This window comes from Gorilla gorilla, chromosome 18, assembly GCF_029281585.2.
Source record: "Gorilla gorilla gorilla isolate KB3781 chromosome 18, NHGRI_mGorGor1-v2.1_pri, whole genome shotgun sequence".
Taxonomy (NCBI): domain Eukaryota; kingdom Metazoa; phylum Chordata; class Mammalia; order Primates; family Hominidae; genus Gorilla; species Gorilla gorilla.
The window spans coordinates 95,845,891-95,870,598 of NC_073242.2; the positions used below are offsets into that span (position 1 = coordinate 95,845,891).

At 44.4% G+C, this 24,708-nt stretch overlaps 1 protein-coding gene across 1 annotated transcript in view; it reads right to left on the reverse strand.

Annotated features, from left to right (window-relative positions):
- Positions 1–2,017: 2,017 nt before the first annotated feature.
- Positions 2,018–24,708, reverse strand: part of DYNC1LI2 (dynein cytoplasmic 1 light intermediate chain 2) — a 30,797-nt gene continuing 8,106 nt past the window's right edge. The window contains exons 4-13 of the mRNA XM_031002933.3: positions 23,597–23,827; positions 17,253–17,422; positions 15,400–15,493; positions 13,510–13,645; positions 11,281–11,392; positions 10,209–10,268; positions 9,371–9,412; positions 8,858–8,975; positions 6,960–7,076; positions 2,018–4,945 (exon numbers count right to left, since the gene is read on the reverse strand). Of these exons, the coding sequence (XP_030858793.1) occupies positions 4,845–4,945; positions 6,960–7,076; positions 8,858–8,975; positions 9,371–9,412; positions 10,209–10,268; positions 11,281–11,392; positions 13,510–13,645; positions 15,400–15,493; positions 17,253–17,422; positions 23,597–23,827 (1,181 nt within the window). The 3' untranslated portion in view covers positions 2,018–4,844. The remainder of the gene's footprint in view (positions 4,946–6,959; positions 7,077–8,857; positions 8,976–9,370; positions 9,413–10,208; positions 10,269–11,280; positions 11,393–13,509; positions 13,646–15,399; positions 15,494–17,252; positions 17,423–23,596; positions 23,828–24,708) is intronic.

The window sequence follows — 24,708 nt, forward strand, 5'->3', positions numbered from 1 at the left end:
CTGGTGGCTGGGCACCATGGTTCACACCTGTAATCCTAGCACTCTGGGAGGCAGAGGCGGGCGGATCACCTGAGGTCAGGAGTTCCAGACCAGTCTGGCCAATATAGTGAAACCTCGTCTCTACTAAAAATACAAAAATTAGCCAGGCGTAGTGGTGTGCGTCTTTAGTCCCAGCTACTCGGGAGGCTGAGGCACGGAGAATCGCTTGAACCCAGGAGGCACAGGTTGCAGTGAGCTGAGATTGTGCCACTGCACTCCAGCCTGGGCGACAGAGCGAGACTGCATCTCAAAAACAAAATAAAATAAAATAAAAATAAAATAAATAAAAATAGAAGTGACTGGTATACAGCAATCTCTAATGTAGGCGTTTACTATTACAATGTTAATGCCCGTATTATCAAATAAAATAATCCTCAACACATTTATTCACCAAACTCCTAACTTAATTTTAAGACAAAATGTAACAATGAATTAATAACCTGTACAAGTGCTGACAGGCACGCAGACTGGTGTGACCTCTATGGAAGGGATTTTGATAATATCTAACAACCACAGACTCGCATTTACCTTTTGAGTAGGTAGGCCCACTGCTAAGAATTTACCCTGAAGATACATCTCCAAAATAAAACACAAGATATGCAGAAGGTTACTCACTGCAGCATTAGATGTAATAATACAAGACTGCAAACATCCTAAATGCCCATCTGCAGGAGAATGGATGAATAAACAAGGTACATTATACAATTGAATAGGATGTAGCCATAAACAAGAATAAACATCTCCATGAACTAATATAAACCAACTTACAGGCAATGTTAAGTGAAAAAGTAGATATGGCGTGTCCACTCAAAAGGCCTACAAGTAATAGCACTCAGTAAAATTAAGTATGCCTATCGTCGTTTCCAAAAACCACTCTCGCACTAAAAGAAACCAGGGCTCTAGCCGGGCACGATGGCTCACACCTGTAATCCCAGCACTTTGGGAGGCAGAGGAGGGTGGATCACCTGAGGTCGGGAGTTCGAGACCAGCCTGGCCAACATGGCGAAACCCGTCTCTACTAAAAATATAAAACTTAGCCAGGCGTGGTGGCACATGCCTGTAATCCCAGCTACTCAGGAGGCTGAGGCAGGAGAATCGCTTGAATTCGGGAGGTGGAGGTTACAGTGAGCTGAGATTGCACCATTGCACTCCAGCCTGGGCAACAGAGCAAGACTGTCTCAAAAAAAAAAAAAAGAAAAGAAAAAGAAAAAAAGAAACCAGGAACCAGGACTCCTTGGAAAAACGGCTGATTCCAGGTCAAAGTCAGGGAAAATGCAAGGTGAGCCTGGAACACCTTTTTGTGCCAAAAGTAAGAAAATGCTCAGAGATTAAGGGGAGCATATCAAAAGGACAGAGTTATATCTGTTAAGAGTATAGTATCCAGAATACATAAATAACTCTTACAACCCAATGATAAAAAGTCAAATAGGCTGGGTGCAGCGACTCATGTCTATAATCCCAGCACTTTGGGAGGTTGAGACACAAAGCAAGACCCTCAAAACAAACACAAAAAACACAAAAGGCAAATAACCTAATTTTAAAATGAGCAAAGAATCTGAATAGACATTTCTCCAAAGATATATAAATGGCCAATACACACATCAAAAGATGCTCCTTAACATCGTTAGTCACTGAGATGCCTACCACCTTCATACTCATGAGGATGGTTGTAATTTTTAAAAACCAAAAAAACCAGGCTGGGTGTGGTGGCTCACACCTGTAACTCCAGCACTTTGGGAGGCCGAGGCGGGAGAACCACTGGAGGCCAGGAGTTCAAGACCAGACTTGACAACCCCCATCTCTAAAAAATAAGATAAAATAAATATGGCTTTACAATGTTATTCTTTCCAGAATTTCTGACAATTTCAAGTGAGACAGGTAAACATTTTTAGTTATGTGATCAGATACCCCATATGATTAGCAGAAAATTCAGTGTATCTCCAGTGGGATGATTTACCAAAAAGAAAGCCACCAAAACTTGTAAGCAGTCTGGATTCATGTTTATTGAAGCCAGTAATTAGAGACATCTTTTTTTCCCAGGACTAGAAAGCAAGGTTCCACATGACTGCATACTGCACCCGGACAGAGCCACACCCCTGGACTAAGGCTGGTGGGGGATAATCTGCAGTCTTACTTTTAAGTTAGAAACACCAATAAATTTAGTATACAGACGACAGTGAACTTTCACTTACAGCATTAACATTGTTAAGGTCATGATGTACAGAGCAGTCACTTTCAACTTTGTTAAATTAATAAAACATGACAATGTCTTCAGTTTAAATACCGATTTTAAAATGCCAATCAAAAAAAAGTGCAAACAAAATAACAATCTAGCAGCATTATCTGTTGCATTTTTAGGAAAGACCAATTCTTGGCTGTTATCTTCAGCCACGTATTCAAAGTTGGGCTTTTCTCTGATTTTTTTTTTTATTTTAAAGACAAAAAGCAGATGTAACCATTATAATGTTCATAAATAGTCATAAAATTGTCTTTAACAGTCTACCATACAAGTGTACTCTGCAAATAAAATGAATTTTACTTTAAAAACTAAAGGCTGTTTATTATTTGGCCTTTGGTTCCAATGCTTGAAAACCCCAAAATAACAAAACTCATCTCCCTTCCTCCCACCTCCCAAAAAGAACCCTGCAGCTCCCCAAAGTTGGTAGACTTTGGCAACCACTGAGCACATGACACTATGTATCAGCTTCTTCTGATACTAGGAACTTCCACTTGTCACGAGTAAATAAAAGTGGTCTCCAAGAAACCTTCCTTCACAAGACATGTCTTAGCATTTCATCAGTTTTAGTATATTTTATGACACAAAAAGTGCTTATCAGTTCAAATGATAAAAAATAAAGACAAATTAAAATTTTGCATTAAAATTTAAAATTATACCATATTCCTCTTCGGCATGTGCCTTTCCAGGAATTCTTGTTTCTGAGGTCACTCATTTTACTCCCGGGGACTAACTGACCCCACCTTTAGTGAGGCCACAAGCTGTTTGGCATCTATTGGTCACTATACCACAATTATCATTCTACAGTCAGTTTACTGTCATTACCTAGACAACCTGGTAATTGGAAGCCACAATACATTTGTTTTTTTAAAAAACTGAATTAAAAAAGGAAAAAATAGTATATCTCAACAATAAAACTGGCACAAGAAACATTTCTATCAGAAAGGCAAGTTGATACTCAGCTTTCTCCTTAACAGTGTTCAGACCTTTACGAAAGCAATTCAAGAAAGTCTTCAAAGAGTCTTGACACAACACAGGATATTAAGTTATCCCCAGTACTACATTAGTGGTCAGTCAAATCTGGTATGTAAAAGTAATGACATTAGGGAAGTTATGCTTAGACACAGTACAACAAACATTCATATAAAAAAAGTAAACTCCACATGGTGAACTGTGGTTTTTTCCCTTGGTTTGACAACATTTTATACATTAAATTCATGGTAGTGTTTGCATTTAAATGCTGTCATATATAAAATTAAAAGTGCAATATCAAATCCACAGAAATCATTTCCAGAATGGTGGTATAACATGACAATGTGCATGAATTTGCCCTAGGTGGGGAGACACCTGAAACTCTTATTTCCATAAGAAAAAAAATGCTACATTTTATGAAAACACCTAACAAGAGAAATGTATCATTTCCATTTTCTGTATAAAACATTCACACTTATCTGTCCATCTCATAGCACTGATCAGACCAGGAAGCTAGGAAAAGACCCTTTTGCATCAGTGGAACTCCTTGAAGCTTTCCACAAGTCATAAGGCAGGGCTTGGTACGAGCCAATTAACCAGAGTGCAATTACATTAAAAACCTCCCCCAAACTTTCCGTGGCACATTGCATTATGGTAAAACCAGAGGTTGATCACCTATTTTGTATTAGTTAGGCCAGCCTGTGATAGTAAAAACAAAAAATTTAATTTAAAAAATAAAGCAGGAGCTATTTAGACAACAAAATTCAAAGTAAACTAATTCTGTAACTGCTGACTTTGAAGACATCCCACAGTGACTGTCTGCCCCACAACACATATCTGTGGACCCCAGTACCTCTCAAGAGGACATAGCCTGGGCCAAGCACATGGGTCCTGGGCAGCTGCCATCGTTCCCACCCCTGGGTCAGCTCCGCCTGACTCAGGCACCCCCACAATTAGTACCTCTTTCGTAAGTTAAAGATGCATTCAAAATAAGCCTAATTCCCATTTTGCTTAGTGTTTTGTTTGGAAATGCTTCTAACAATGATTCTTCAACTTCTACTGAATGCACAGTATTTACTGACACTGCTCATCTCCTCCTTCCTCCACCTCCCTCAACATTCAGCTTCCCCACCATCACTTGTCTCATTACTCCTTCTGGTCTTTCTTTCCTGGACTTTCTGCTACTTAATCTGCTTCCCAAGAACAAGTGAATTTACTAACATGAAACTGGTCAGACTAACCATCATCTTACCAATGATTTCTTGGTCTCATTTGCTCCACCCTGTTAGAAAGTGGGCCCTCTTTCTTTCACTCTACCTTCCCCTCCACAAGAAGCCCAGATGTGCTTGCCTCCCACAAAAGAGCCACATGCCCCAGAGTCCAAGGGTTATCCTTAACAAAGGGTCTGACATGTAACCTTCCTAAATGTGCATTTCACACTCGGACAAGCCAATGAAGTTTTTTTTTTTTTTTTTTAAAGTTCATCTCCCCTGCCCCAAAAAACTGATAGCATGTGCCATATCAGAAAAATCCTGGTCTTAGCAGATCAATATACATAGTTATTTGGTCATTTGACATATGCACTTTTTAAGGAGGTTCAGGCTTCATTTTCTGTTGAAGAGTTTGTTACCATAGAGTCTGGCTTTCGAGTCATTCTATCCAGTTCTTCCTGAACATTTGACAACACAGTCTTTTGTCCTGAAAAAAAAAAAAGCAAAAAAGCAAAGTAATGATGTGAGAAGAGGAAACAATTTTTTTAAAGGAGCATTTAAAATTATACGCCTTCTATAATCACTTGATGACAGTAACCTTAATAAGAATGAGGAAAGCCCTTTTCTACTGCAGTGGAGAGGAGACCCCAACTCGGCACATCCTAATCCCAAAAGTCACAGGCCAGTGCTTCCTCCAACTCCAAGGGAGTGACTTGACTGCTCCCTGGCGGGGGGGTGCCTTTGTGCCAAATACAAGAACCTTTCTGAAAACCCTCTCACCACCCAACCCTGACCCCTGTGCACTCTCACCACCATCTTCCTAGAGGTAGTACCTGAATTTCAGCAACGAAGGAAACTATTTTCTTTGCCCCAGATAGGTGTTTTTGTTTATAACATTCTAGACTGACTCAAATGGATAGCCCGAAAACATTATGTTTCAATAAGAATAAGATAGTTCAGTCCTGCACAAAATCTGTGCTTGTGTTTTTCTGCTGTCAGACACGAACAGGCCTAGAAATAGACACCTATTTCCCAGAAGGGAATACTACCAGCCCAGAGTCTGGGCCACTAGACCAGACTCTGAGTTTCTTAGAATGTAGGAGCCACTGGAGGCCCAGGCTGCCCCAAGTGATTTCCTGAGGGTCTCCTCTGCCCTGAAGACATCAATTAGGGAAAACAATGTATAAACATACCTTATAGCCAATGGAAAATGGAAAGCAAAAACCCCTTAAAATGTCCTCCAGCTTCTTAGGAAAATGTGTAATTCCCAAGGAAAACATGTTTTGTTTTGTTTCAGAGATCTCCAAGACATAGACCTGCCCTACCTGCCTACATGGAAGGACAGGTGGGTGGCTGCCACAGAGGTGTGTATGTGACAAGTAGGGAGCTTCAGGGAGGAGGAGGCCTTGACTCTGCAGTGAGACAGTGAGGGTTCACAGCCAAACTGGGGGCAGTGGAGTAAACAAAAATCCTTACAAAGCATCACAGAAAAAAAAAATAGAACAAATAAAACATCACTGGTTCAGAACAACTAAGGCTTTAGTATAATTTTTAAAAATTAAAAGTAGGCCAGGTGCACTAATCCCAGCACTTTGGGAGGCCGAGGCAGGTGGATCACCTGAGGTCAGGAGTTCGAGAACAGCCTGGCCAACATGGCGAAAAACCGTCTCTACTAAAAATACAAAAAAATTAGCTGGATGTGGTGGCGCATGCCTGTAGTCCCAGCTACTCGGGAGGCTGAGGCAAGAGAACTGCTTGAACCCGGGTGGCGGAGGTTGGCAGTGAGCTGAGATCATGCCACTGTACTCCAGCCTGGGCGACAGAGCAAGACTCCATCTCTATTAAAAAAAAAAAAAAAAAAAAAAAAAAGTCAGCAGCGGACGGTGACTCACACCTGTAATCCCAGCACTTTGGGAGGCCAAGACGGAGGGATCGCCTGGGGTCAGGAGTTCCAAGACCAGCCTGGCCAACATGATGAAACCACATCTCTACTAAAAATACAAAAAATTAGCTGGGCATGGTGGCACGCGCCTGTAATCCCAGCTACTCGGGAGGCTGAGGCAGGAGAATCACTTGAACCTGGGAGGCGGAGGTTGCAGTGAGATCACGTCATTGCACTCCAGCCTGGGCAACGAGCAAAACTCCACCTTGGAAAAAGAAAAAAAAAGTCACTGGTATACCCTCCATGGACCATGACTTCTACTGGAGAGGTTCTACAACAGGGCCACATATGTAATTTAGGCTATACCTCAACTCACCCAACACCCAGTTCCCGAGAACCCAAATGTACACAAATCCCACTCTCAATGTGCCAAGGAAACCTGCATGGTAGTAAGGCAATCCCACTGAAAGCACTGCACACTGCTCAGTAGGAAACGAAGACCTGCTTCCTTGCTTGGCTATTCAGGACACTGCAGGGTCTGCAGGGCAGGTGTCTGCCTCTCCATCCTTGCAGCACTACTCAACCACAAGAGTCACAAGTCTCCAGGGCCCTTCTGTACCTGACTTCTTGGCTGTGCTCTGCACCCCACCAGCACCAGGACTTCCAGGAGAGCCTGTCTTTTTACTCAACAGACTGTTGAAGAAGCTGGCCAACACCCCTTCACTTGCTGCATTATCTAAGGAAAATTAAAGGGAAAAAAAAGCATCATATAAACTGGAAGACTTAAACAAAATTAAACACCCTAGTTCTCAGCTTGGCATTAGCCACTTGTCGCTATCAGCTTCCTAGGATATTGATAACATTCATTCGCTACGATGCCTTTACACTGCTACTGCTGAGGCTACTTAGCATGATTACTAAGTGGAACCATGTTTACATTTCCCACTTGTTTGGGGGCAGAATAGATAACCTGTGCTCTACACCACCTCCCCGTCCATGAGACAGTGCTTTTCCAAAGTTGCATGAGCACTTAACATTCCAAACCTGCTGTGAAAAGCTCACATCCTGAATAGAAGACACCCATCAAACATGCAAGCATTAAATAAAACTGTTTTTTAATGATTTTACTGCAGGCAGTATCTGTGAGTATCACTAAGTTACTGGGATAAAAGCTACTTAATCTGAAAAGTAATTGAGCTTGACAAGAGAAGTGAAGGGGGAAAAATCCCCACAATTCATAGACAGTCATCATATAAACATAATGAGAAACAAAGCTACAGATTCAAAATACACATTTTAAAGTGACTCCCTCAGCCAGGCGTGGTGGCTCACGCCTGTAATCCCATCACTTGGGGAGACCAAGGGCGTAGGACTGCTTGAGGCTAGGAGCTTGAGATCAGCCTCGGCAACATAAGTGAGACCCCTACCTCTATAAAAAATATTTTTGTTTGTGTTTTTTTGAAATGGAGTCTTGCTCTGTCACCCAGGCTGGAGTGCAATGGCACAATCTCGGCTCACTGCAATCTCCACCTCCCAGGTTTAAGCTGTTCTCCTGCCTCTGCCTCCCGAGTAGCTGGGATTACAGGTGCCCACCATCACGCCTGGCTAATTTTTGTATTTTTAGTACAGAGAAGGTTTCACCATGTTGGCCAGGCTGGTCTCAAACTCCTGCCCTCAAGTGATCTGCCCACCTCAGCCTCCCAAAGTGCTGAGATTACAGGATTACAGGCTTGAGTCACCACGCCAGGCCTTTTTTTTTTTTCTGAAACAGTCTCTCACTCTGTCACCCTGGCTGGAGCATGGTGGCATATTCACAGCTCAACTGCAGCCTCAATGCCCTGGGCTCAAGCAATCCTGCCGCTTCATCCACTTGAGTAGCTGGGACTACAGGCAAGCACCATCATGCCCAGCTAATTTTTCAATATTCTGTAGAGGCGAGGTCTCACTATGTTGCCCAGGCTAGTCTCGAACTCTTTAGCTCAAGCTATCCTCCCACCTTGGCCTCCCAGAGTACTAGGATTATAGGCATGAGCCACTGCATCTGGCCTACAATAAAAATTTAAAAAATTAGCTGGGCATGGTGGCACACGCCTATAGTCCCAGCTACTCCAGAGTTGACATGGGAGGATCACTTGAGCCCAGGAGTTTGAGGCTGCAGTGTGCTATGATCGCATCACTGTGCCACAGGCTGGGTGACAGAGTGAGACCCTGTCTCTAAAAAAATAAAGTTACTATTTTGCATTCCTCTCTGAAGGAATGCGCAGGGCCTAAGTGAGGTCTCACACAGAGCCAGGTGCATGGGCTACCAATTCTAACAAAGGAAAAGGCCCTGGTCTCTGCCTACCATGGACCTTCTTCCTCTGGAATGGGGGAAACGGAAAGTAGCCCTTATCGGGGAAGAGAATAGCCTGGCTTCCATGAGTCTCCACCTTATAGACTCAGCCACCCAGCCCCTGCAGGGCTCAGGTCTAAAACTAAACTACTCTCCAAAGAGACATACTTTTGAGGAATACATACTTTTGATGTTTGGGTCCGGCTTTTTTACTGACGTGCCTGGGGAGGAGCTAGGCACACTGGCTGGCCCTCCCCGACCCTGGGTCCTTGGAGAGCCAGAGGGTCCTCTTGCAGGAGATTCCTAAGTCCAAAAGCAGCTAAGGTCACACACAGGCATAACAATAACAAAAAATACATATGCCACAAATGGAGACATGCTTCTGAGGGATATTTTTCACAGGCTATGGTACAGGACTGGGAGTATGCTCTCAGTTCAAGCCCTTTCTGGCTCTGTTTCTCCTGAGAGAAAGACATCCAGATAACAAAGCCAGCTCACTCTAATTCCCAGAGTTGTATTCTTTCATCAGAAACTTCTTGAGTTTCTTTTATGTTTCTGGTCATGGGTCTTTAGGGAAACCAAATTCCCACTGAAAATACAAAACCCACACAAATATACGCTCTCACAAATAATGGTATAAAGTTTGACGACACCCACAACACTGGGCCTTGACCCTCTGTTTAGTGTAAGGTACTCACAGAAGCTCTCGTGGGCGTGGCTGGTTGCTTGGCAAGGAGTGACTGCAAAGAGAGGGACAAACCGGCCATTAACCAAGGCCTGCAGAGAGCACTGAAGGTCTAGAGAAAAACTTACTCCAAGTACTCCACTAGAGGGCACTATTAACAACAACTAAGTCCTATGTTTTATACCACAGATGCCAAAAAATTTTAATTGAGCCGTTTGGTATATGGTGAAAAAAAATACTCCAAGTAACCAGTTTTGAAGCTAAGGAAGCAAGCAAAGGACAGAAAGGAAAAAGATGGAAAAAGAAGGAAACAGATGGAAAAAGAACCATCAAAACTTCCTGCTGACCTGCCTGTACCACTGGGCAGACGATAGGTGGACCCAGGACACATCTAACAATAATCTGGGTGACAGAAATGGGAAGTCTGCATTCTAAACTGTCAGCTTGGGGAAGTTACTCTCCTCATCTGCAAAATAGGCATCACCTGCCTTTATGTACAGGGCTGTGTGAGGCTACATGAAATAATGGAAGTGTGGTCAGGTTACTTGGTTAACTGTCAACATAGGAAGTATTATGCCAGAAAACCACATTTCCAAAGAAAGAGCACTTAAAAGACGCGAATCCTACTATTCCTGTAGGAGAGTCTGCAAGGCAGGCAGGTGATCTCCTAAGGAGGTGGTCCATCCCCAACTAATCCTAGAAATAGGAGGGAATGAGGAGACCTGGTCTCAACCCCTCTACCACTGCAAGCTCTTTGTGACTCCCCACATGCAGACACCCCCAACCCCACCCTAGGGATTGGCATTTCATGCATGAGAAGGCCTCTGTTCTAACCTCACTGGTCTTCGTACCTGTTGCTTCATTAGGAACACCTGCTCATCTTCTGCTGCCAACTCTTTGTCGTGGACCAGCTGTGAAACAACATACATGTTTGTGGCCACAGGCCAAGAATACTCCTAACCACTATCAAACTTCATGCCGAAAGGAGAGTCCGAGGCTCAGGCTTCAACACAGGTCTGGGAGATCCCTGCTGAGACTGCAGAGTAATATTTTTCTAGCCTGGCACAGACCTCTCCCAAAACCAGCCGCAGCATGTAGCCAACTGGCGTTTTTAAGTCTGGCAGGTTCTAAACACCTCAGGGTCTGCAGGACATCACATGAGGGGATCCAGTAACAGTAATCCAGAGGCAACGGCAGCACTGGCAGGACTTAATGGGAAACACCACCAACTCCAGGTGAGCATTCCATCACTCCTGCCCACCAGCCCTGAGCCATTTACATAACACCAGACCTCATTTAAAGATCAACAAAAAGGCCCTGGGACTTACTACTCCCCACTACTCCCCACAAACTATACAATGTGTAAGACCTGTTTCTTTATAGTTTTTTTTTGTTTGTTTGTTTTGTTTTTGAGATGGAGTCTCGCTCTTGTCGCCCAGGCTGGAGTACAGTGGCCCATCTCGGCTCATTACAACCTCCGCCTCCCAGGTTCAAGCAATTCTCCTGCCTCAGCCTCCCAACTGCTGGGATTACAGGAATCAGCCACCACGCCCCATCTTTATAGGCTTCTTTTTGCATTAAAAAACACCTAAACCCTTTTTCTTCTTGTTTTGATATCGAGTCTCACTCTGTTGCCAGGTTGGAGTGCAGTGGCGCAATCTGGGTTCACTGCAATCTCTGCCTCCCAGGTTCAAGTGATTCTCGTGCCTCAGCCTCCCAAGTAGCTGGGATTACAGGCGCTTGCCACCATACCCAGCTAATTTTTGTATTTTAGTGGAGATGGGGTTTTGCCATGTTCACCAGGCTGGTCTCAAACTCCTGACCTCATGTGATCTGCCCGCTTTGGCCTCCCAAAGTGCTGGGATTACAGGCATCAGCCACCGCGCCCGGCCCTAAACCCTTAAAGCAATTGTCTTTGACTACCTTTCTCACGGGAGGTTTCACAATAAAGTCTTCATATGCATCTTCCGGCTTCACGGTTGTAAAATTTTCATGTAAAATAGCTATTTTCTTTTCATTGTCCCAGCCTGCAGGTCTAAAGGCAAAGAGAGAGGGACTGAATTGCTTTTCCTGGGGCTGCCTTAGAGCATACTCAGATCACATTCAGGACTCCTGGGTAGGACCCTTCTCACAAGATATAGTGTGTAGTTGTTGGGGGTTGTTTGTAGCTTTTGGCAGATGTGCCAAAATACACTGTGGGTATAATCCATCAGAACATCGCAGGTCCTGCTCCATACTGAGTTCATGGGCCCAAGGTCTAAGGAGCCAGTATGAGATCCCATTCCACAGGCTGCCCCACTCAAAAGCATTTAGCACTCTCCCACAACTCTGCCTAGAAGAGCAAGGACACAGTGGGGTCCTGTTCCGACAGAGAATAGGATGCAGAGAGCAGCACAGAAGGCAGAGCTCAGGATGGGATGGTTTTCTTGGGCTCTGTCACGGCTCCCCTCCTGTGGGTTGTTTCTCTAAGAATTCTTTCAACAGTTATCTTGTGGACTGGTTCATTAACTTTGCTGGCATGGGAAGATGTGTCCTAGAACCAAGGGGCAAGCAGGGCCTGTGTTTATCCTAGGCCCCAAACCAGAGGAGCACAGAGTCCTTGAGGTTCCTACACCAGTGCTGGCCAGCTCAACATCACAGGGTAGGATGGCACCCAAGTTCCATTATGTGAAGCCACAGCCTAGGGTTCCCACCTGAATCCCTTAAAGGTAGCAATGGTAAAATACCCTGTATGACACACTTTTGAACTCGAGCAGCTCTGAAAGATGGCAACTGACTGACTGTTCTCACAGGCCTCTCATTCTCCATCTGACTTCTACTCCATAGCTCTATAATCAAGAGGGTGCTTAGCCAGGGTGCTCCACCCCAATATCCTTGCTGACTTTGCCAGTCACCAGAGAGGTAACTACCAACAGGACCAAATGTGCAAAGGGGCAGGGCATGATTGAGATACTGCCGTGAGCCATGCAGCCTTCGGAAGCTGAGAGATGCTTCTTCATTCCAGACCAGCCCCAAATCCAACCGGTCTCCTTGCTCCTAGGGATGACATGTGATTTGGATACCAAGTGATTCCAAACACACCTCTCACTGGGCTTGTGCCTTTGGCGCCTGCCTGACTGCTCTGAACAACTATCTAAAATCAGCCCAAGCCTGTAGGTATGCCATCTATGACTAGCCTGAGTGACACTCTCCTTGACTGTGCAGGAGGCAACCCAAATCCCTGAGAGCTCCTGGCTTTCACATTTCCAGCCTCTCACAGACTGCACTCCCCGGCTCCCCCTATTGCAATTCTTTCCAGTCCGCCTGGGATCTACCATTTGTCTTCCAGCATCACCCTCCTGCTTTCCCTGCCATACTTCCTCCATAACCCCATCACTGCCCTTCCCTTCTTCAGCTGTGTATGTCCCCTCTAGACAGTGCCATATGCAAGGAACACGTATCATTCATTTCTGTGTCCTTTGCAGAGAACCTGAGCACCTAGTGGGTGCTGAATAAGGTTTCCTGAATGAATAATGTAATTGTTTGTTAAGTCAGGAGGATACTGAAGCCTGAACATCAATCTGCTAACACAAGTCCTGTCAGAGACCACAGCTTCATATTTATGCATCCAGCAACACTATGATTCTCCAGTGAGAGAAAGACACCAGCTTAGGAAAACAGGTATCCAAGTCTCTATCGAGGACAATCAATCCCGGTGGCTCCCAAAATGTGAAATGCCAGAAACACAGTAAGCACTTAATATAGCCAAAGCCCATGCTGACAGAGATGCCGAGAGGATGTTCGCAATCATCCCTGCCAACACACAGATAAAGCAGGCGCTTTAATAGAAGACATTCAGGATCCCCCAAGCACAATTCCCTATATTCCCTCCCCAGCCAGTATTTTACCAGAGTTGACAGTGAGTGCCAAAAATGGCTGGCTTAGGTTTTGGCAACTTGCTCTCGAGGAAGAAAGGCAGCACCCCTGACCACACCACCCACTTCCCTCAGGCAGATGCCTCATAATCCGGAAAGGAACAGAGAGAGAAGGTGCAGTGAGAGAGCTGGCTGTAGAAGACACAGACAGAAGGCACCTTCCTTGAAGGGGTAAAATGTAAAAAGCAAATGCACTTTAAAAAGAAGAGTTTCAAAGCATCAGCTCAAAATAACTCACATAAAAACGGCATCCTTTTCCACAACTAAGGCAGGTGTGGTGAAGTGGAAACCGTATGTTTTATGAACAATATACTTATACAACAAGTCGAGATTTTTCTCTTCTTTCACTGATGTGTAAATCAAGGCAGCTCCATCTAATCAATCTGCTTAAGAAAAATCAGTTCACTGCAGGAAGAGACAAAATCGAACACATACAACCTCAAAGTACTACTCACAGGTTGATCAGTTTTTGATCAATACATGAGCAACAGAAAGCATTACAATTTTAAAAACTAAAATGCTTATAGTATTACATAGGCATACTGCACACTGGTAAAAAATAATAAATAAATAAATAAAAAAGTAAAAAGGTCATAGTAGCAGATGAATGAAGTCAAAAGCATAAAGCTATGTTGATGCTAGTGGGCTGTGCAGTTTATTTTTTAACGTGTAAATTGTTGTCTTGATCCCACAGATTACTTCCTGAGAAGTAAAGTATTGGCTCTGAGGTTAGCCCAGGAAAACACTCTCAGAGTAACAAGGTACACGGATTCCTTCTCAGGCAGATGCCTACATGCGACCAAATTTATCATTAAACCCATCTTTTGAGGGATGGGTGCCAACAGGCTAATGGGCCATCCCAAAAAAGATGGCAGGAACTCATCTCTCACCTCCACCCCAGGGTGTGGAACCATGGCACCAACTGCTATTGGCTTTTTATAGTTAACAGGACTCAAAATTTTGACTACAGACACCACCTCTCTATCATGGACAGCACAAAACATAAACATATGGGAAACACCAGTAGCCTATAAAACAATACCCTGTTTGGTAATTGACCTTTTCTACATAAAAGCAAAGTTTAAAAATATTTCTAAGACAGTATGATAAAAGTAATTTGATGATAAAATGATCACATTAAATTCTTAATAGGAAAGCTTATCAAATGTATAGCATTAATTACAAGTGGGCGGACACAGTGGCTCACGCCTGTAATCCCACCACTTTGGGAGGCCAAGGAGGGCAGATTACTTGAGGTCAGGAATTCGAGAATAGCCTGGCCAACATGCTGAAACCGTCTCTACTAAAAATACAAAAATTATCCAGATGGCCGGGCATGGTGGCTCGCCCCTGTAATCCCAGCACTTTGAGGGGGCCGAGGTGGGTGGATCACATGAGGTCAGGAGTTCGAGACTAGCCTGGCCAACATGGTGAAACCCCGTCTTTACTAAAAATACAAAAATTAGCCGGGTGTGGTGGCTCATGCCTGTAATCCCAGCTACTCGGGAGGCTGAGGCAGGAGGGTCGCTTGAACCTAGGAGGTGGAGGTTGCAGTGAGCCGAGATCATGCCACTGTACTCTAAACTGGACGACAAGAGTGAAGCTCTGTCTCAAAACAAACAAACAAAAATCTGGAAGTGGTGGCGCACACCTGTAGTCCCAGGTACTCAGGAGGCTGAGGCAGGAGGATTGCTTGAACCCAGGAGCACAAGAGCTAAGACTGCACCACTGCACTCCAGCCGGGGTGACAGAGCAGACTCTGTCTCAGAAAAAAAATTTAAAAATACGCTGAGCGCAGTGACTAACAGCTATAATCCCAGCACTTTCGGAGGCTGAGGTAGGTGATCACTTGAGGTCAGGAATTTGAGACTAGCCTGGCCAAAGTGGTGAAACACCATCTTAAAACAAACAAACAAACAAAAAAACAAATAAATGAGTGATCAAAGGTAGACACAAGTTAATAAACCTAAAACTCCGATACAGTAAAACATAAACCTAGTAAAAAGATATATACAAATTATCTTTGGCAGAACACTATTCTGGGTTTGGGAGGTGCTTTATCTCTTTGAAGATGCCCCATTTGGAAGAAAGCCTGTGACCCAGGCCCCACACAGCACCCAAAGGATACACTGAAGGCAGAACCTCCGCAGGTGTGACTGGATAAAGTCCAAATGCTCATCCCTGTAATCGTGCTCCTTCTCCAGGACACTCACCGCATCACACTGCAGGGAAGACAGACAGTCACCTTTTTGCTTCATTGCCTGCTGACGATGGGAACACCTCATTCTTCAGAAATAAAGTACTGTGGCTCCAAAGAAGAAAGCCACAGCTCAGGGTCCAAGCATTAATTAGAGAAGAGTAAAAAAGAACTGGAGATTTTTCTCATTCATCTTGGGCCTTTTTTTTTTTTTATCTGTAGAGTGAAGATGTAATAGGCCTGATCACCTAACAGTTTGTTCTAAACATCAAACAAGCTCCCATCAGGAGACAGGCTCAGTGTACACAGTTGTACACTTCACTGCACAGGGCTCCATTCTCAAGAACAGGATGAGAATGGCACACTATAATTGGGTAACATGATGGCTCTGACTGGAAATAAAGTACTTTTAAAACCCAAAATGTGGCCAGGCGTGGTGGCTTACACTTGTAATCCCAACACTCTGGGAGGTCAAGGTGGGCAGATCACCTGAGGTTGGGAGTTTGAGACCAGCCTGACCAACATGGAGAAACCCACATCTCTAATAAAAATACAAAATTAGCCAGGCATGGTGGCGGACACCTGTAGTCCCAGCTACTCAGGAGGCTGAGGCAGGAGAATCGCTTGAACTGGGAAGGCAGAGGTTGCAGTGAGCCGAGATCACACCATTGTACTCCAGCCTGGGCAACAAGAGTGAAACTCCGTCTCAAAAAAAAAAAAAAAAAAAAAAGTTTTAAAACCTATTGTTTTTCCTTATATAAGAGATACAACTTTATTTCTCTATTTCTCTATGACTGATCTTGGTTTGTTTTTTTTTTTTCTTTTTTTTTTGAGACATAGTCTCACTCTGTCACCCAGGATGGAGTGCAGTGGCGCCATCTCAGCTCACTGCAACCTCAGCCTCCCAGCTCAAGCAATTCTCCTGCCTCAGCCCCCGAGTAGCTGGGATGACAGGCGCCTGCCACCACGCCTGGCTAATTTTTCTATTTTAGTAGAGACAGGGTTTCACCATGTTGGCCAGGCTGGTCTTGAACTCCTGACCTCAAATGATCCACCCACCTGAGCCTCCCAAAGTGCTGGGATTACATGAGCCACCATGTCTGGCATGACTGAACTTAATTTCTATTCTTACCTCATCATTCTAATTTTCCACCATCAGTTTGGACCACATCAGCTGATTTAAATAGCCTTAAGGAAACTGCTGTGAGTTCTTTTTTTTTTATTTTTATTTTTTGAGACGGAGTCTCGCTCTATCGCCCAGGCTGGAGTGCAATGGCACGATCTCGGCTCACTGCAAGCTCCACCTCCTGGGTTCACGCCATTCTCCTACCTCAGCCTCCCAAGTAGCTGGGACTACAGGTGCCCGCCACCACGCCTGTCTAATTTTCTGTATTTTTTGTAGAGACGGGGTTTCACCATGTTAGCTAGGATGGTCTCCATCTACTGACCTCATGATCCGCCCACCTCAGCCTCCCAAAGTGCTGAGATTACAGGCATGAGCCACCGCAACTGGCCAACTGCTGTGAGTTCTAAGTTTGAAAGTCAACAGTGCTTCAGAGACATTAACCCTAGGCCATGAGCAAACTGACTAGTCATGTTTCCTGCATTTAAATTTCCAATTTACATGATAATTTTTTCTGTCTTGACATATTCAATGTACCTTAATGAATCTCAAATAAGCCCAAGTCTCCCTTGGGAAAAAAACATCAACAGTTTCTCAAACTTTCAGATGGTGACTGTTCACCACCCGAACCCAGCCAAGCCAACAACCCCCTGGCACGCACCTTTGTGCACACCACCAACACCGGGATCCCCAGGTTATGAGTCAGCACATTGTCACCCAGAGGCAGGGCAACATTTTCTTCATCGGAGCCTGAGGTCAGAGGGCCTCTTCTCTGTGGGGAACCTTGACAACCTTCTTCAGGTTCCATATAGTCTTGAAAATCTTTCACAACTGGGGGAAAAAGGGGAAAAAAAATCACATGCACATAAATAAAAATACATGTTAGCTTTAGAACACTGAAAAGAAGGCAATAACAAGCACAAAACACAGGCAGTTGTGTGTGACAAACTTCTTAGTCACATCCAACTGCAAAATCAAGGATTTGGGGATGGTGATACAAAATGCCAATTCTGAAATATTCAGTGTGAGCTTTGTAACATCGGGGCAGCAAAGACATTCCCCTGGGCATCTTTAATTGCACCAAACCCCTGAACAGGTTTTTTTTTCTTCTTTTTTGAGACAAAGTCTTGCTCTGTTGCCCAGGCTGAAGTGCAGCAGTCCGATATCACCATCTTCTGAGCTCAAGTGATCTTCCCACTTCAGCTTCCCAAGTAGCTGGGACTAAAGGCATGTGCCACCACGCCCAGCTACTTTTTAAATTTTTGTAGAGGTGGGATCTTCCTGTGTTGCCAGGTTGGTCTCAAACTCTTGGGCTGCAGAGATCCTGCTACCTCGGCTTTCCAAAGTGCTGGGATTATGGGATTACAGTCTTGAGCCACCATGTCTGGCCCTTAAACAGGTTCTTAAAAAATACTAAGGTTTCAATAGTTCTTACCATAGCCACTTTTCTTATGTATCTTACATTTTCAGAATACGAGAAGAGTTGAACTGTGTAACTTCAACATAGCCAACCATTAGAAACAGCTATAACTTACAATACTTATCACAGTCCTCATTAGAAACGCCTAATGAGCTGGGCACAGTGGCTCATGCCAGTAATCCCAGCACTTTGGGAGGCCAGGGCGGGTGGTTCACCTGAGGTCAGGAGTTTGAGACCAGCCTGGCCAACATGGCAAAACCCCATCTGTACTAAAAATACAAAAATTAGCTGGCGGTGGTGGTGCACCTGTAGTCCCAGCTACTTGGGGACTCGTGCTAAGGCACGAGAATCGCCTAAACCTGGGAGGTGGAGGTTGCAGTGAGCTAAGATTGCGTCACTGTACTCCACTCTGGGCAACAGAGTGAGACTATACCTCAAAAAACAAAACAAAACAAAAAACAAAAACAAACAAAAAACAACAAGCTTCCATCCTGGCCAACATGGTGAAACCCTGTCTCTGCTAAAAATACAAAAATTAGCTGGGTGTGGCAGCACGTGCCTGTAATCCCAGCTACTTGGGAGGCTGAGGCGGGAGACTCAGTTGAACCAGGGAGTCAGAGGTTGCAGTAAGACAGAGCGAGACTCCGTCTCAAAAAAAAAAAAAAAAAGCTTAATGAAACAATTGAATTTTATAAGAACATGCTGTTTCTACACAGCTGAAGCTTGTCAGCACTAAGTAACCGGGCTGGTCTTGCCCAGCACCAGACGTATTTCCTTATTATCCTCACTCTTGTGGACTCAGTCTCATCTTTTGGGGATCCCAAGTCACTTGTGCAGTGTTCACGGCCTATTCCTGCCTAACACAAGAAAGGGTCAGTGGTACAACATTCACTTATTGGCATACAATATTCACTAATCCAGCTAAGGAAGGCCATTAAGGTGACAATGGTCCGAGCCTCAGTTAAGCCAAGTGACCACAAAGCCCACAGCTCTGCACCTTTATGTGGGCACTTCAAGGCTCTCATGTTGGGCCAGAGAACAAAAAATGCAACAGTTAAAGCTACCTTGAGCCAGAGAACAAAACAGGCAGCTCTACCCTTCTAAGTCCAGTAAGACTGAAGGATCAAAGGCCTTTTACTCTCACCAACATGCTAAGTAAATTCAAACAACAGGACTGAAGAGGACCTAGAGAAAGGTCCTACCTGCTCCTCTTCACCCACAGAACAGGTTTCAAACATTTCAAAACCACGAGTTTTTATTTACAAAGATTTGACGTTACTATTATATGAGCTTCTGAAATTATCTGAGAGCTCTCTGTCTTTCATGTAATAGTGAGCAAACTGAAAACTAACTGATTAGGCCCTAAAGTGCAGATGTGATATTTCATCTCTACAGCTTCTCTTTTTTTTTTTTTTTGAGATGGAGTTTCGCTCTGTCGTCGAGGCTGGAGTGCAGTGGCACAATCTCGGCTCACTGCATCCTCCACCTCCCGGGTTTAAGTAATTCTCTACCTCAGCCTCCTGAGTAGCTGGGATTACAGGCACCTACCACCATGCCCGGCTAATTTTGTTTTGTATTTTTAGTAGAGACAGGGTTTCACCATCTTGGCCAGGCTGATCTTGAACTCCTGACCTTGTGATCCACCCACCTCAGTCTCCCAAAGTGCTGGGATTACAGGCGTGAGCCACAGCGCCCGGCCTACAGCATCTCTTTAATTAAGCTCATTCATATACCTTCACTGTCAGGCTAAACGCGATGGCTTATGTCTGTAATCCCAGAACTCTGGCAGGCCAAGGCGGGTGGATCATGAGGTCAGGAATTCAAGACCAGCCTGGCCAACATGGTGAAACCTTGTCTCTACTAAAAATACAAAAATTAGCCAGGCATGGTGGCGGGCACCTGTAATCCCAGCTACTTGGGAGGCTGAGGCAGGAGAATCACTTGAACCCAGGAGGTGGAGGTTGCAGTGAGCCGAAATCGTGCCATTGCACTCTAGGCTGGGTGACAGTGAGACTGTTTCAAAAAAAACCAAAAAAAAAAAAAAAAAAAAAAAAAACCAAACACACACACACACACACACAAATACTTCACTGTTAATACAAATAATCTAGTCAAGTAAACCGTACTCCATTTTGGATAAAAACAGAGAACTCCTCCATGTGGTTGTTGAAGGGTCTTTAAAGGAATCAAATATTCTCACATTTTTCCCTTTAAAAGCACTTTTAACAAATCTTCAAATCAATAAAATATACAATGGCTTAACTGGGCAAGATCTAATGCCCCAAGATCTCATGAGGCACTCAACTAGGGCTTCCCAGACAGTGAGAAGCACAGAGCCTGGAAGGGCTCACAGGTAAGCTAAGCTACAGTTGGAAGGTGGAGGTAGGCAGCTCAGACAGCTGGCTCCACGAACCTCCACCCCATTACCTCGTGCACTGTAAACTTTTCTGCTGCATTTTACCTGTGCCATGAGGAGAAAATAGTTCAGAAGCCCTAGATTATTCACGCTCTAAAGGAATGACTTAATTGTGGCTGCCCAACAATAGGAAATTCACATTTTTAAATAACTTAGCATTTTATTTTATTTATTTAATTGTTTTTGAGATAGAGTCTTGGCTCTGTTGCCCAGGCTGCGGGGCAGTGGCACAATCATGGCTCACTGCAGCCTCGACCTGCTGGGCTCAATCAATTTGTCTGCCTCCGAGTAGCCGGGACTACAGGCATGTACCACCATGACTGGCTAAATTTTTTTAGAGACGGGGTTTCGCCATGTTGCCCAGGCTGGTGTCAAACTCTTGGGCTCAACCAATTGGCCCACTTCAGCTTCCCAAAGTGCTGGGGTTACAAGCATTGAGCCACTGCGCCTGGCCAACTTAGCATTTTAGAAAGCAATTTGGAAAGCAGAGCAAATGTACATAACGTGAGTGAAAAGGCAGTATTAAAAAGAGGAAGGACCATGTAAGTTGGATAGTAAAACGTGCATTTTTTCTTGGGTATACACATAACTGCAGTGTTAACAATTTCTCTCCAGATGGTGAGTATTTCACAGCAGGGGACATCAGCCCACTTGGGGCTTCCCTTTGGAATCAGATGGGAGTGGGTACAAGAAGATCACAGAGCATCTTCACTGCTGCTGCTGCTTCTCTCTCAATTTTTCCCTCCTACCTCATTTATTGGTTTCACAGTCCTGAGAAGACTCCATAGTCCTACACAAGCATAAGAAAGCCCCATATATAAAACAAGAAAGAGAAGACTGAAGTACAAAAAAGCGCCACCTTCTGGTGGCTATAGGGGATGCTTTCCCTTTCACTCAGATGATCCCTGCAGCCAAACAGCTGCCACAGACACAAAACCACTGGGAACCTAACCCTAAAAGAGACTGGCCGGCCATGGAGCAGCTTTCCAAAATCATAAGAATGGAGACTGGTGTTGGACTGGAAACCAGGTTGAATAACAGCCCTTCACTCATTCCATATAACATCTAGAGTCCAATTAATCTGGAAAGCAAGAGTCCTCTGGGCAAGAGGATAGCCAACTGCTTTATTAAAATGTAGCCTAAACCCAGTACTAACAAAGGCTCCTCCAACATACAACACAAAGACGTGGCTGCCATTCCAAACATCTGAGAAGGGGTGGTGACGGCAGAGAGGCCAATGGAAAACCAACCAGAGTCGTGGGACATGGTTCTAGCAATTGCTAGCTGCCCTACGTTGTCCTCTCTCCTCTTCCTCCTTATAACCAAACTGAACTTTGATATTTAGAACACATGGCAACCCAAAGTAAAGATTACATTTCCCAGCCTCCTTAAGAGGCAGCAGCCCCTGCAGCCCTGCATTTCTCTTCCTCCATCCTGCTGACTGGAGCACGGATGTGAAGGCTAGAGCTCTCAGTCAGGAGGAAGAGAACCACACCCTAGAAATGACAAAGCAGTAAGCACAAAGGAGCAAGGTCCTCCAGCTGTCTTCCCAGGGCTCTAATTTCCAGTCCTCAACTACCTACACCTCTAGATTTCATTTACAGGAGAGAAATAACCCTCAGTCTTGTTTAAGCCATTATGTTATCTCAGGTTTTATGTCACATGCAGCTGAATCTAATCCTAAATAACAGCCATCAATGACTAAATCACAAAATAAATTCAGTGTTTCATGGAAATTTAAGCCCCCCAGAAGCAGGCATTTTATTTACTGTGTCTCCAGCACCTAGAACCTGGTACCTGGTACAGTATAGGGCAGACACTTTCCCTATCTGGGAAAAAACAATATTGGCTCAATCTCTCTCTTTTCTGTCTTAACAGATCTCTACAAGGTTATCACTCTAAGAAAACAGCTTCAGAGAACTGAAGTCACCAGTACATTAGCCCACTCATCTGGGTACAAAGCTGTCTGTGCAGTGGATGAAAGCAGGTCTTCAGACTCAGAACTATTCAGAGAAGTTGTCCTTAAGGGCTCTATTTCAGGGAAAAAGAGGCATTATCTAGAAAGGTCGGTGGTTGAAGACACATGAGCTGAGCTGCATAACAATCACAGTAGCACACATGCGGGTGACCAGGGAAATATACACATGCACAACAAACCGAAGAATACAATGTTAAACTCATTGTTTTAGCCAACGTGGGACAGAAGCAAGATGAAGTACTGGACAGAAAACACACTGCGAGAAACTTGATTTAAAAAGCGCATCAAAATTTCTGAACCATTCTGCCAGTAAGTGTGAAGATCCTGTGTGCCATGCCCGAGAAGCCCTCATTAATTCACCAGAGGGGGTGATGTCATCCTGTGAAAATACGCCAGGCTGGGTCAAGCTTGCCCCGGCCAGGACGGCTGCTGCTGCTGCCATGGCTCCAGCCCCTGCCCCTCCCATTTCCCTGGCAAGTGGACAGAAGATGATGTAACTGCACAGAAGCAGGGGAAAGGAAAAACAAGCTTCTGAACCACATTAAGGAAAAAAAAACCCCAACAAACTTCCTTTAATTTGAAAGTTCTTTGTTGTCAAAAGGGCTTGGATGTCCTTAGTCTTAAAATAACCTTTCATGTTAATTACAAAAAAAAAAAAAAAAAAAAAAAAAAAAGACCCTCCTATTTCTAACTAAAATCATATTTTGCTGGATTCCAAAATGAACTACGGAGCTGAAAGCTTTGTCTTTTTTAGGACTTCCTCTAAGCCTGCCAACATGAGGGTCCATAGGGCCTTAATGGAATTCCAGGGCAGTAAACTCAAGCTGCAGAGACCACAGCAAACCCTCACATCCTCTGATGTTAACTCAGCAGACAGAGAGTAACAGAAAAGCACAGAGATCCACAGAACTTAACACATTTTAGGGAGTGAGGGAAGAACTCTTATTTGAAACAGAAACCAATGAAGATAATAAATATTGATTTGTTTTCTTCAACTTGTGACACTTGAGTTAAAGACTGCTTTGAATACTTTTGACTACTGAGTTTACAAGAGGAACTCTGAAATAAATGGTGCAAACAGAACAAAACCACGAAGCAAGGGAAGCCTCTAGGATTGGGAAAAGGAAAGTGATTCAAACCATCTAAAGAGACTAGTGAACTTCCCAATTAAGAAAATTATATTTTACTCACACTTCCGTTCCAGCTCCCTCATTTTTTCTGGTGGAATTTTCATTTTATCAATGTGCTCACGTAAAACACTAGCCCATTTCTGCAGAGATTCCATCACAGTCCAAGGTCTAGACATGTCTGCAACAAAAATGACGAGGGTCTCTGGCAAGGATTCAGCAGAAACTGCAAATTTCAGCAGGCCTTTGTGGTACAAGTCTCCATCCAGAATCCACACGTTGCAGCGCGTGTGATCTGAGAAAACAAGTGAATGAAGCTAGTTACCACCTGACAGTGACCATCAGCACAGCTGTAGAAACAGACACATCAGGAAGATCTTGAAGGTGACAGCTATGAATTCTAAATAGAATGCAAAATTTGGAAATCCAAACCAAAAAGTGCCCAAGTGCTCAGTAGACAGCAATCCTTTGGTCCTGGTGCCTTTAAAACTACAGTAATATAGGGTCCAGGCATGGTGGCTCACACCTGTAATCTCAACACTTTGAGAGGCTGAGGCAGGTGGATCACTTTAGGTCAGGGATTCAAGACCAGCCTGGCCAACATGGCAAAACCCCATGTCTACTAAAAGTACAAAACAAATTAGCCGGGCATCGTGACACTCGCCTGTAATCCCAGCTACTTAGGAGGCTGAGGCAGGAGAATTGCTTGAACCCAGGAAGTAGAGGTTGCGATGAGCTGAGATTGTGCCAATGCACTCCAGCCTGGGTGACAGAATGAGAGTCCATCTCAAAAAACAAAAACAAAAACAAAACAAACAAACAAAAAAAACTACAGTAATATAGGAAGTGTTCACACCCAAAAAGGTTTCCAAAATGTCTATGAAGTAAAGAGTGAGGGTATCGGACCCAGCACGGTGGCTCACACCTATAATCCCTGCACTTTGGGAGGCTGAGGCGAACTGATCACGAGGTCGGGAGTTCAAGACCGGCCTGGCCAGCATGGTGAAACCCATCTCTATTAAAAATACAAAATTTAGCTGGGCATGGTGGCAGGCGCCTGTAATCCCAGCTACTTGGGAGGCTGAGGTAGGAGAATCACTTGAACCCGGGAGGCAGATGTTGCAGGGAGTCGAGATCGTGCCACTGCACTCCAGCCTGGATGACAGAGTGAGACTC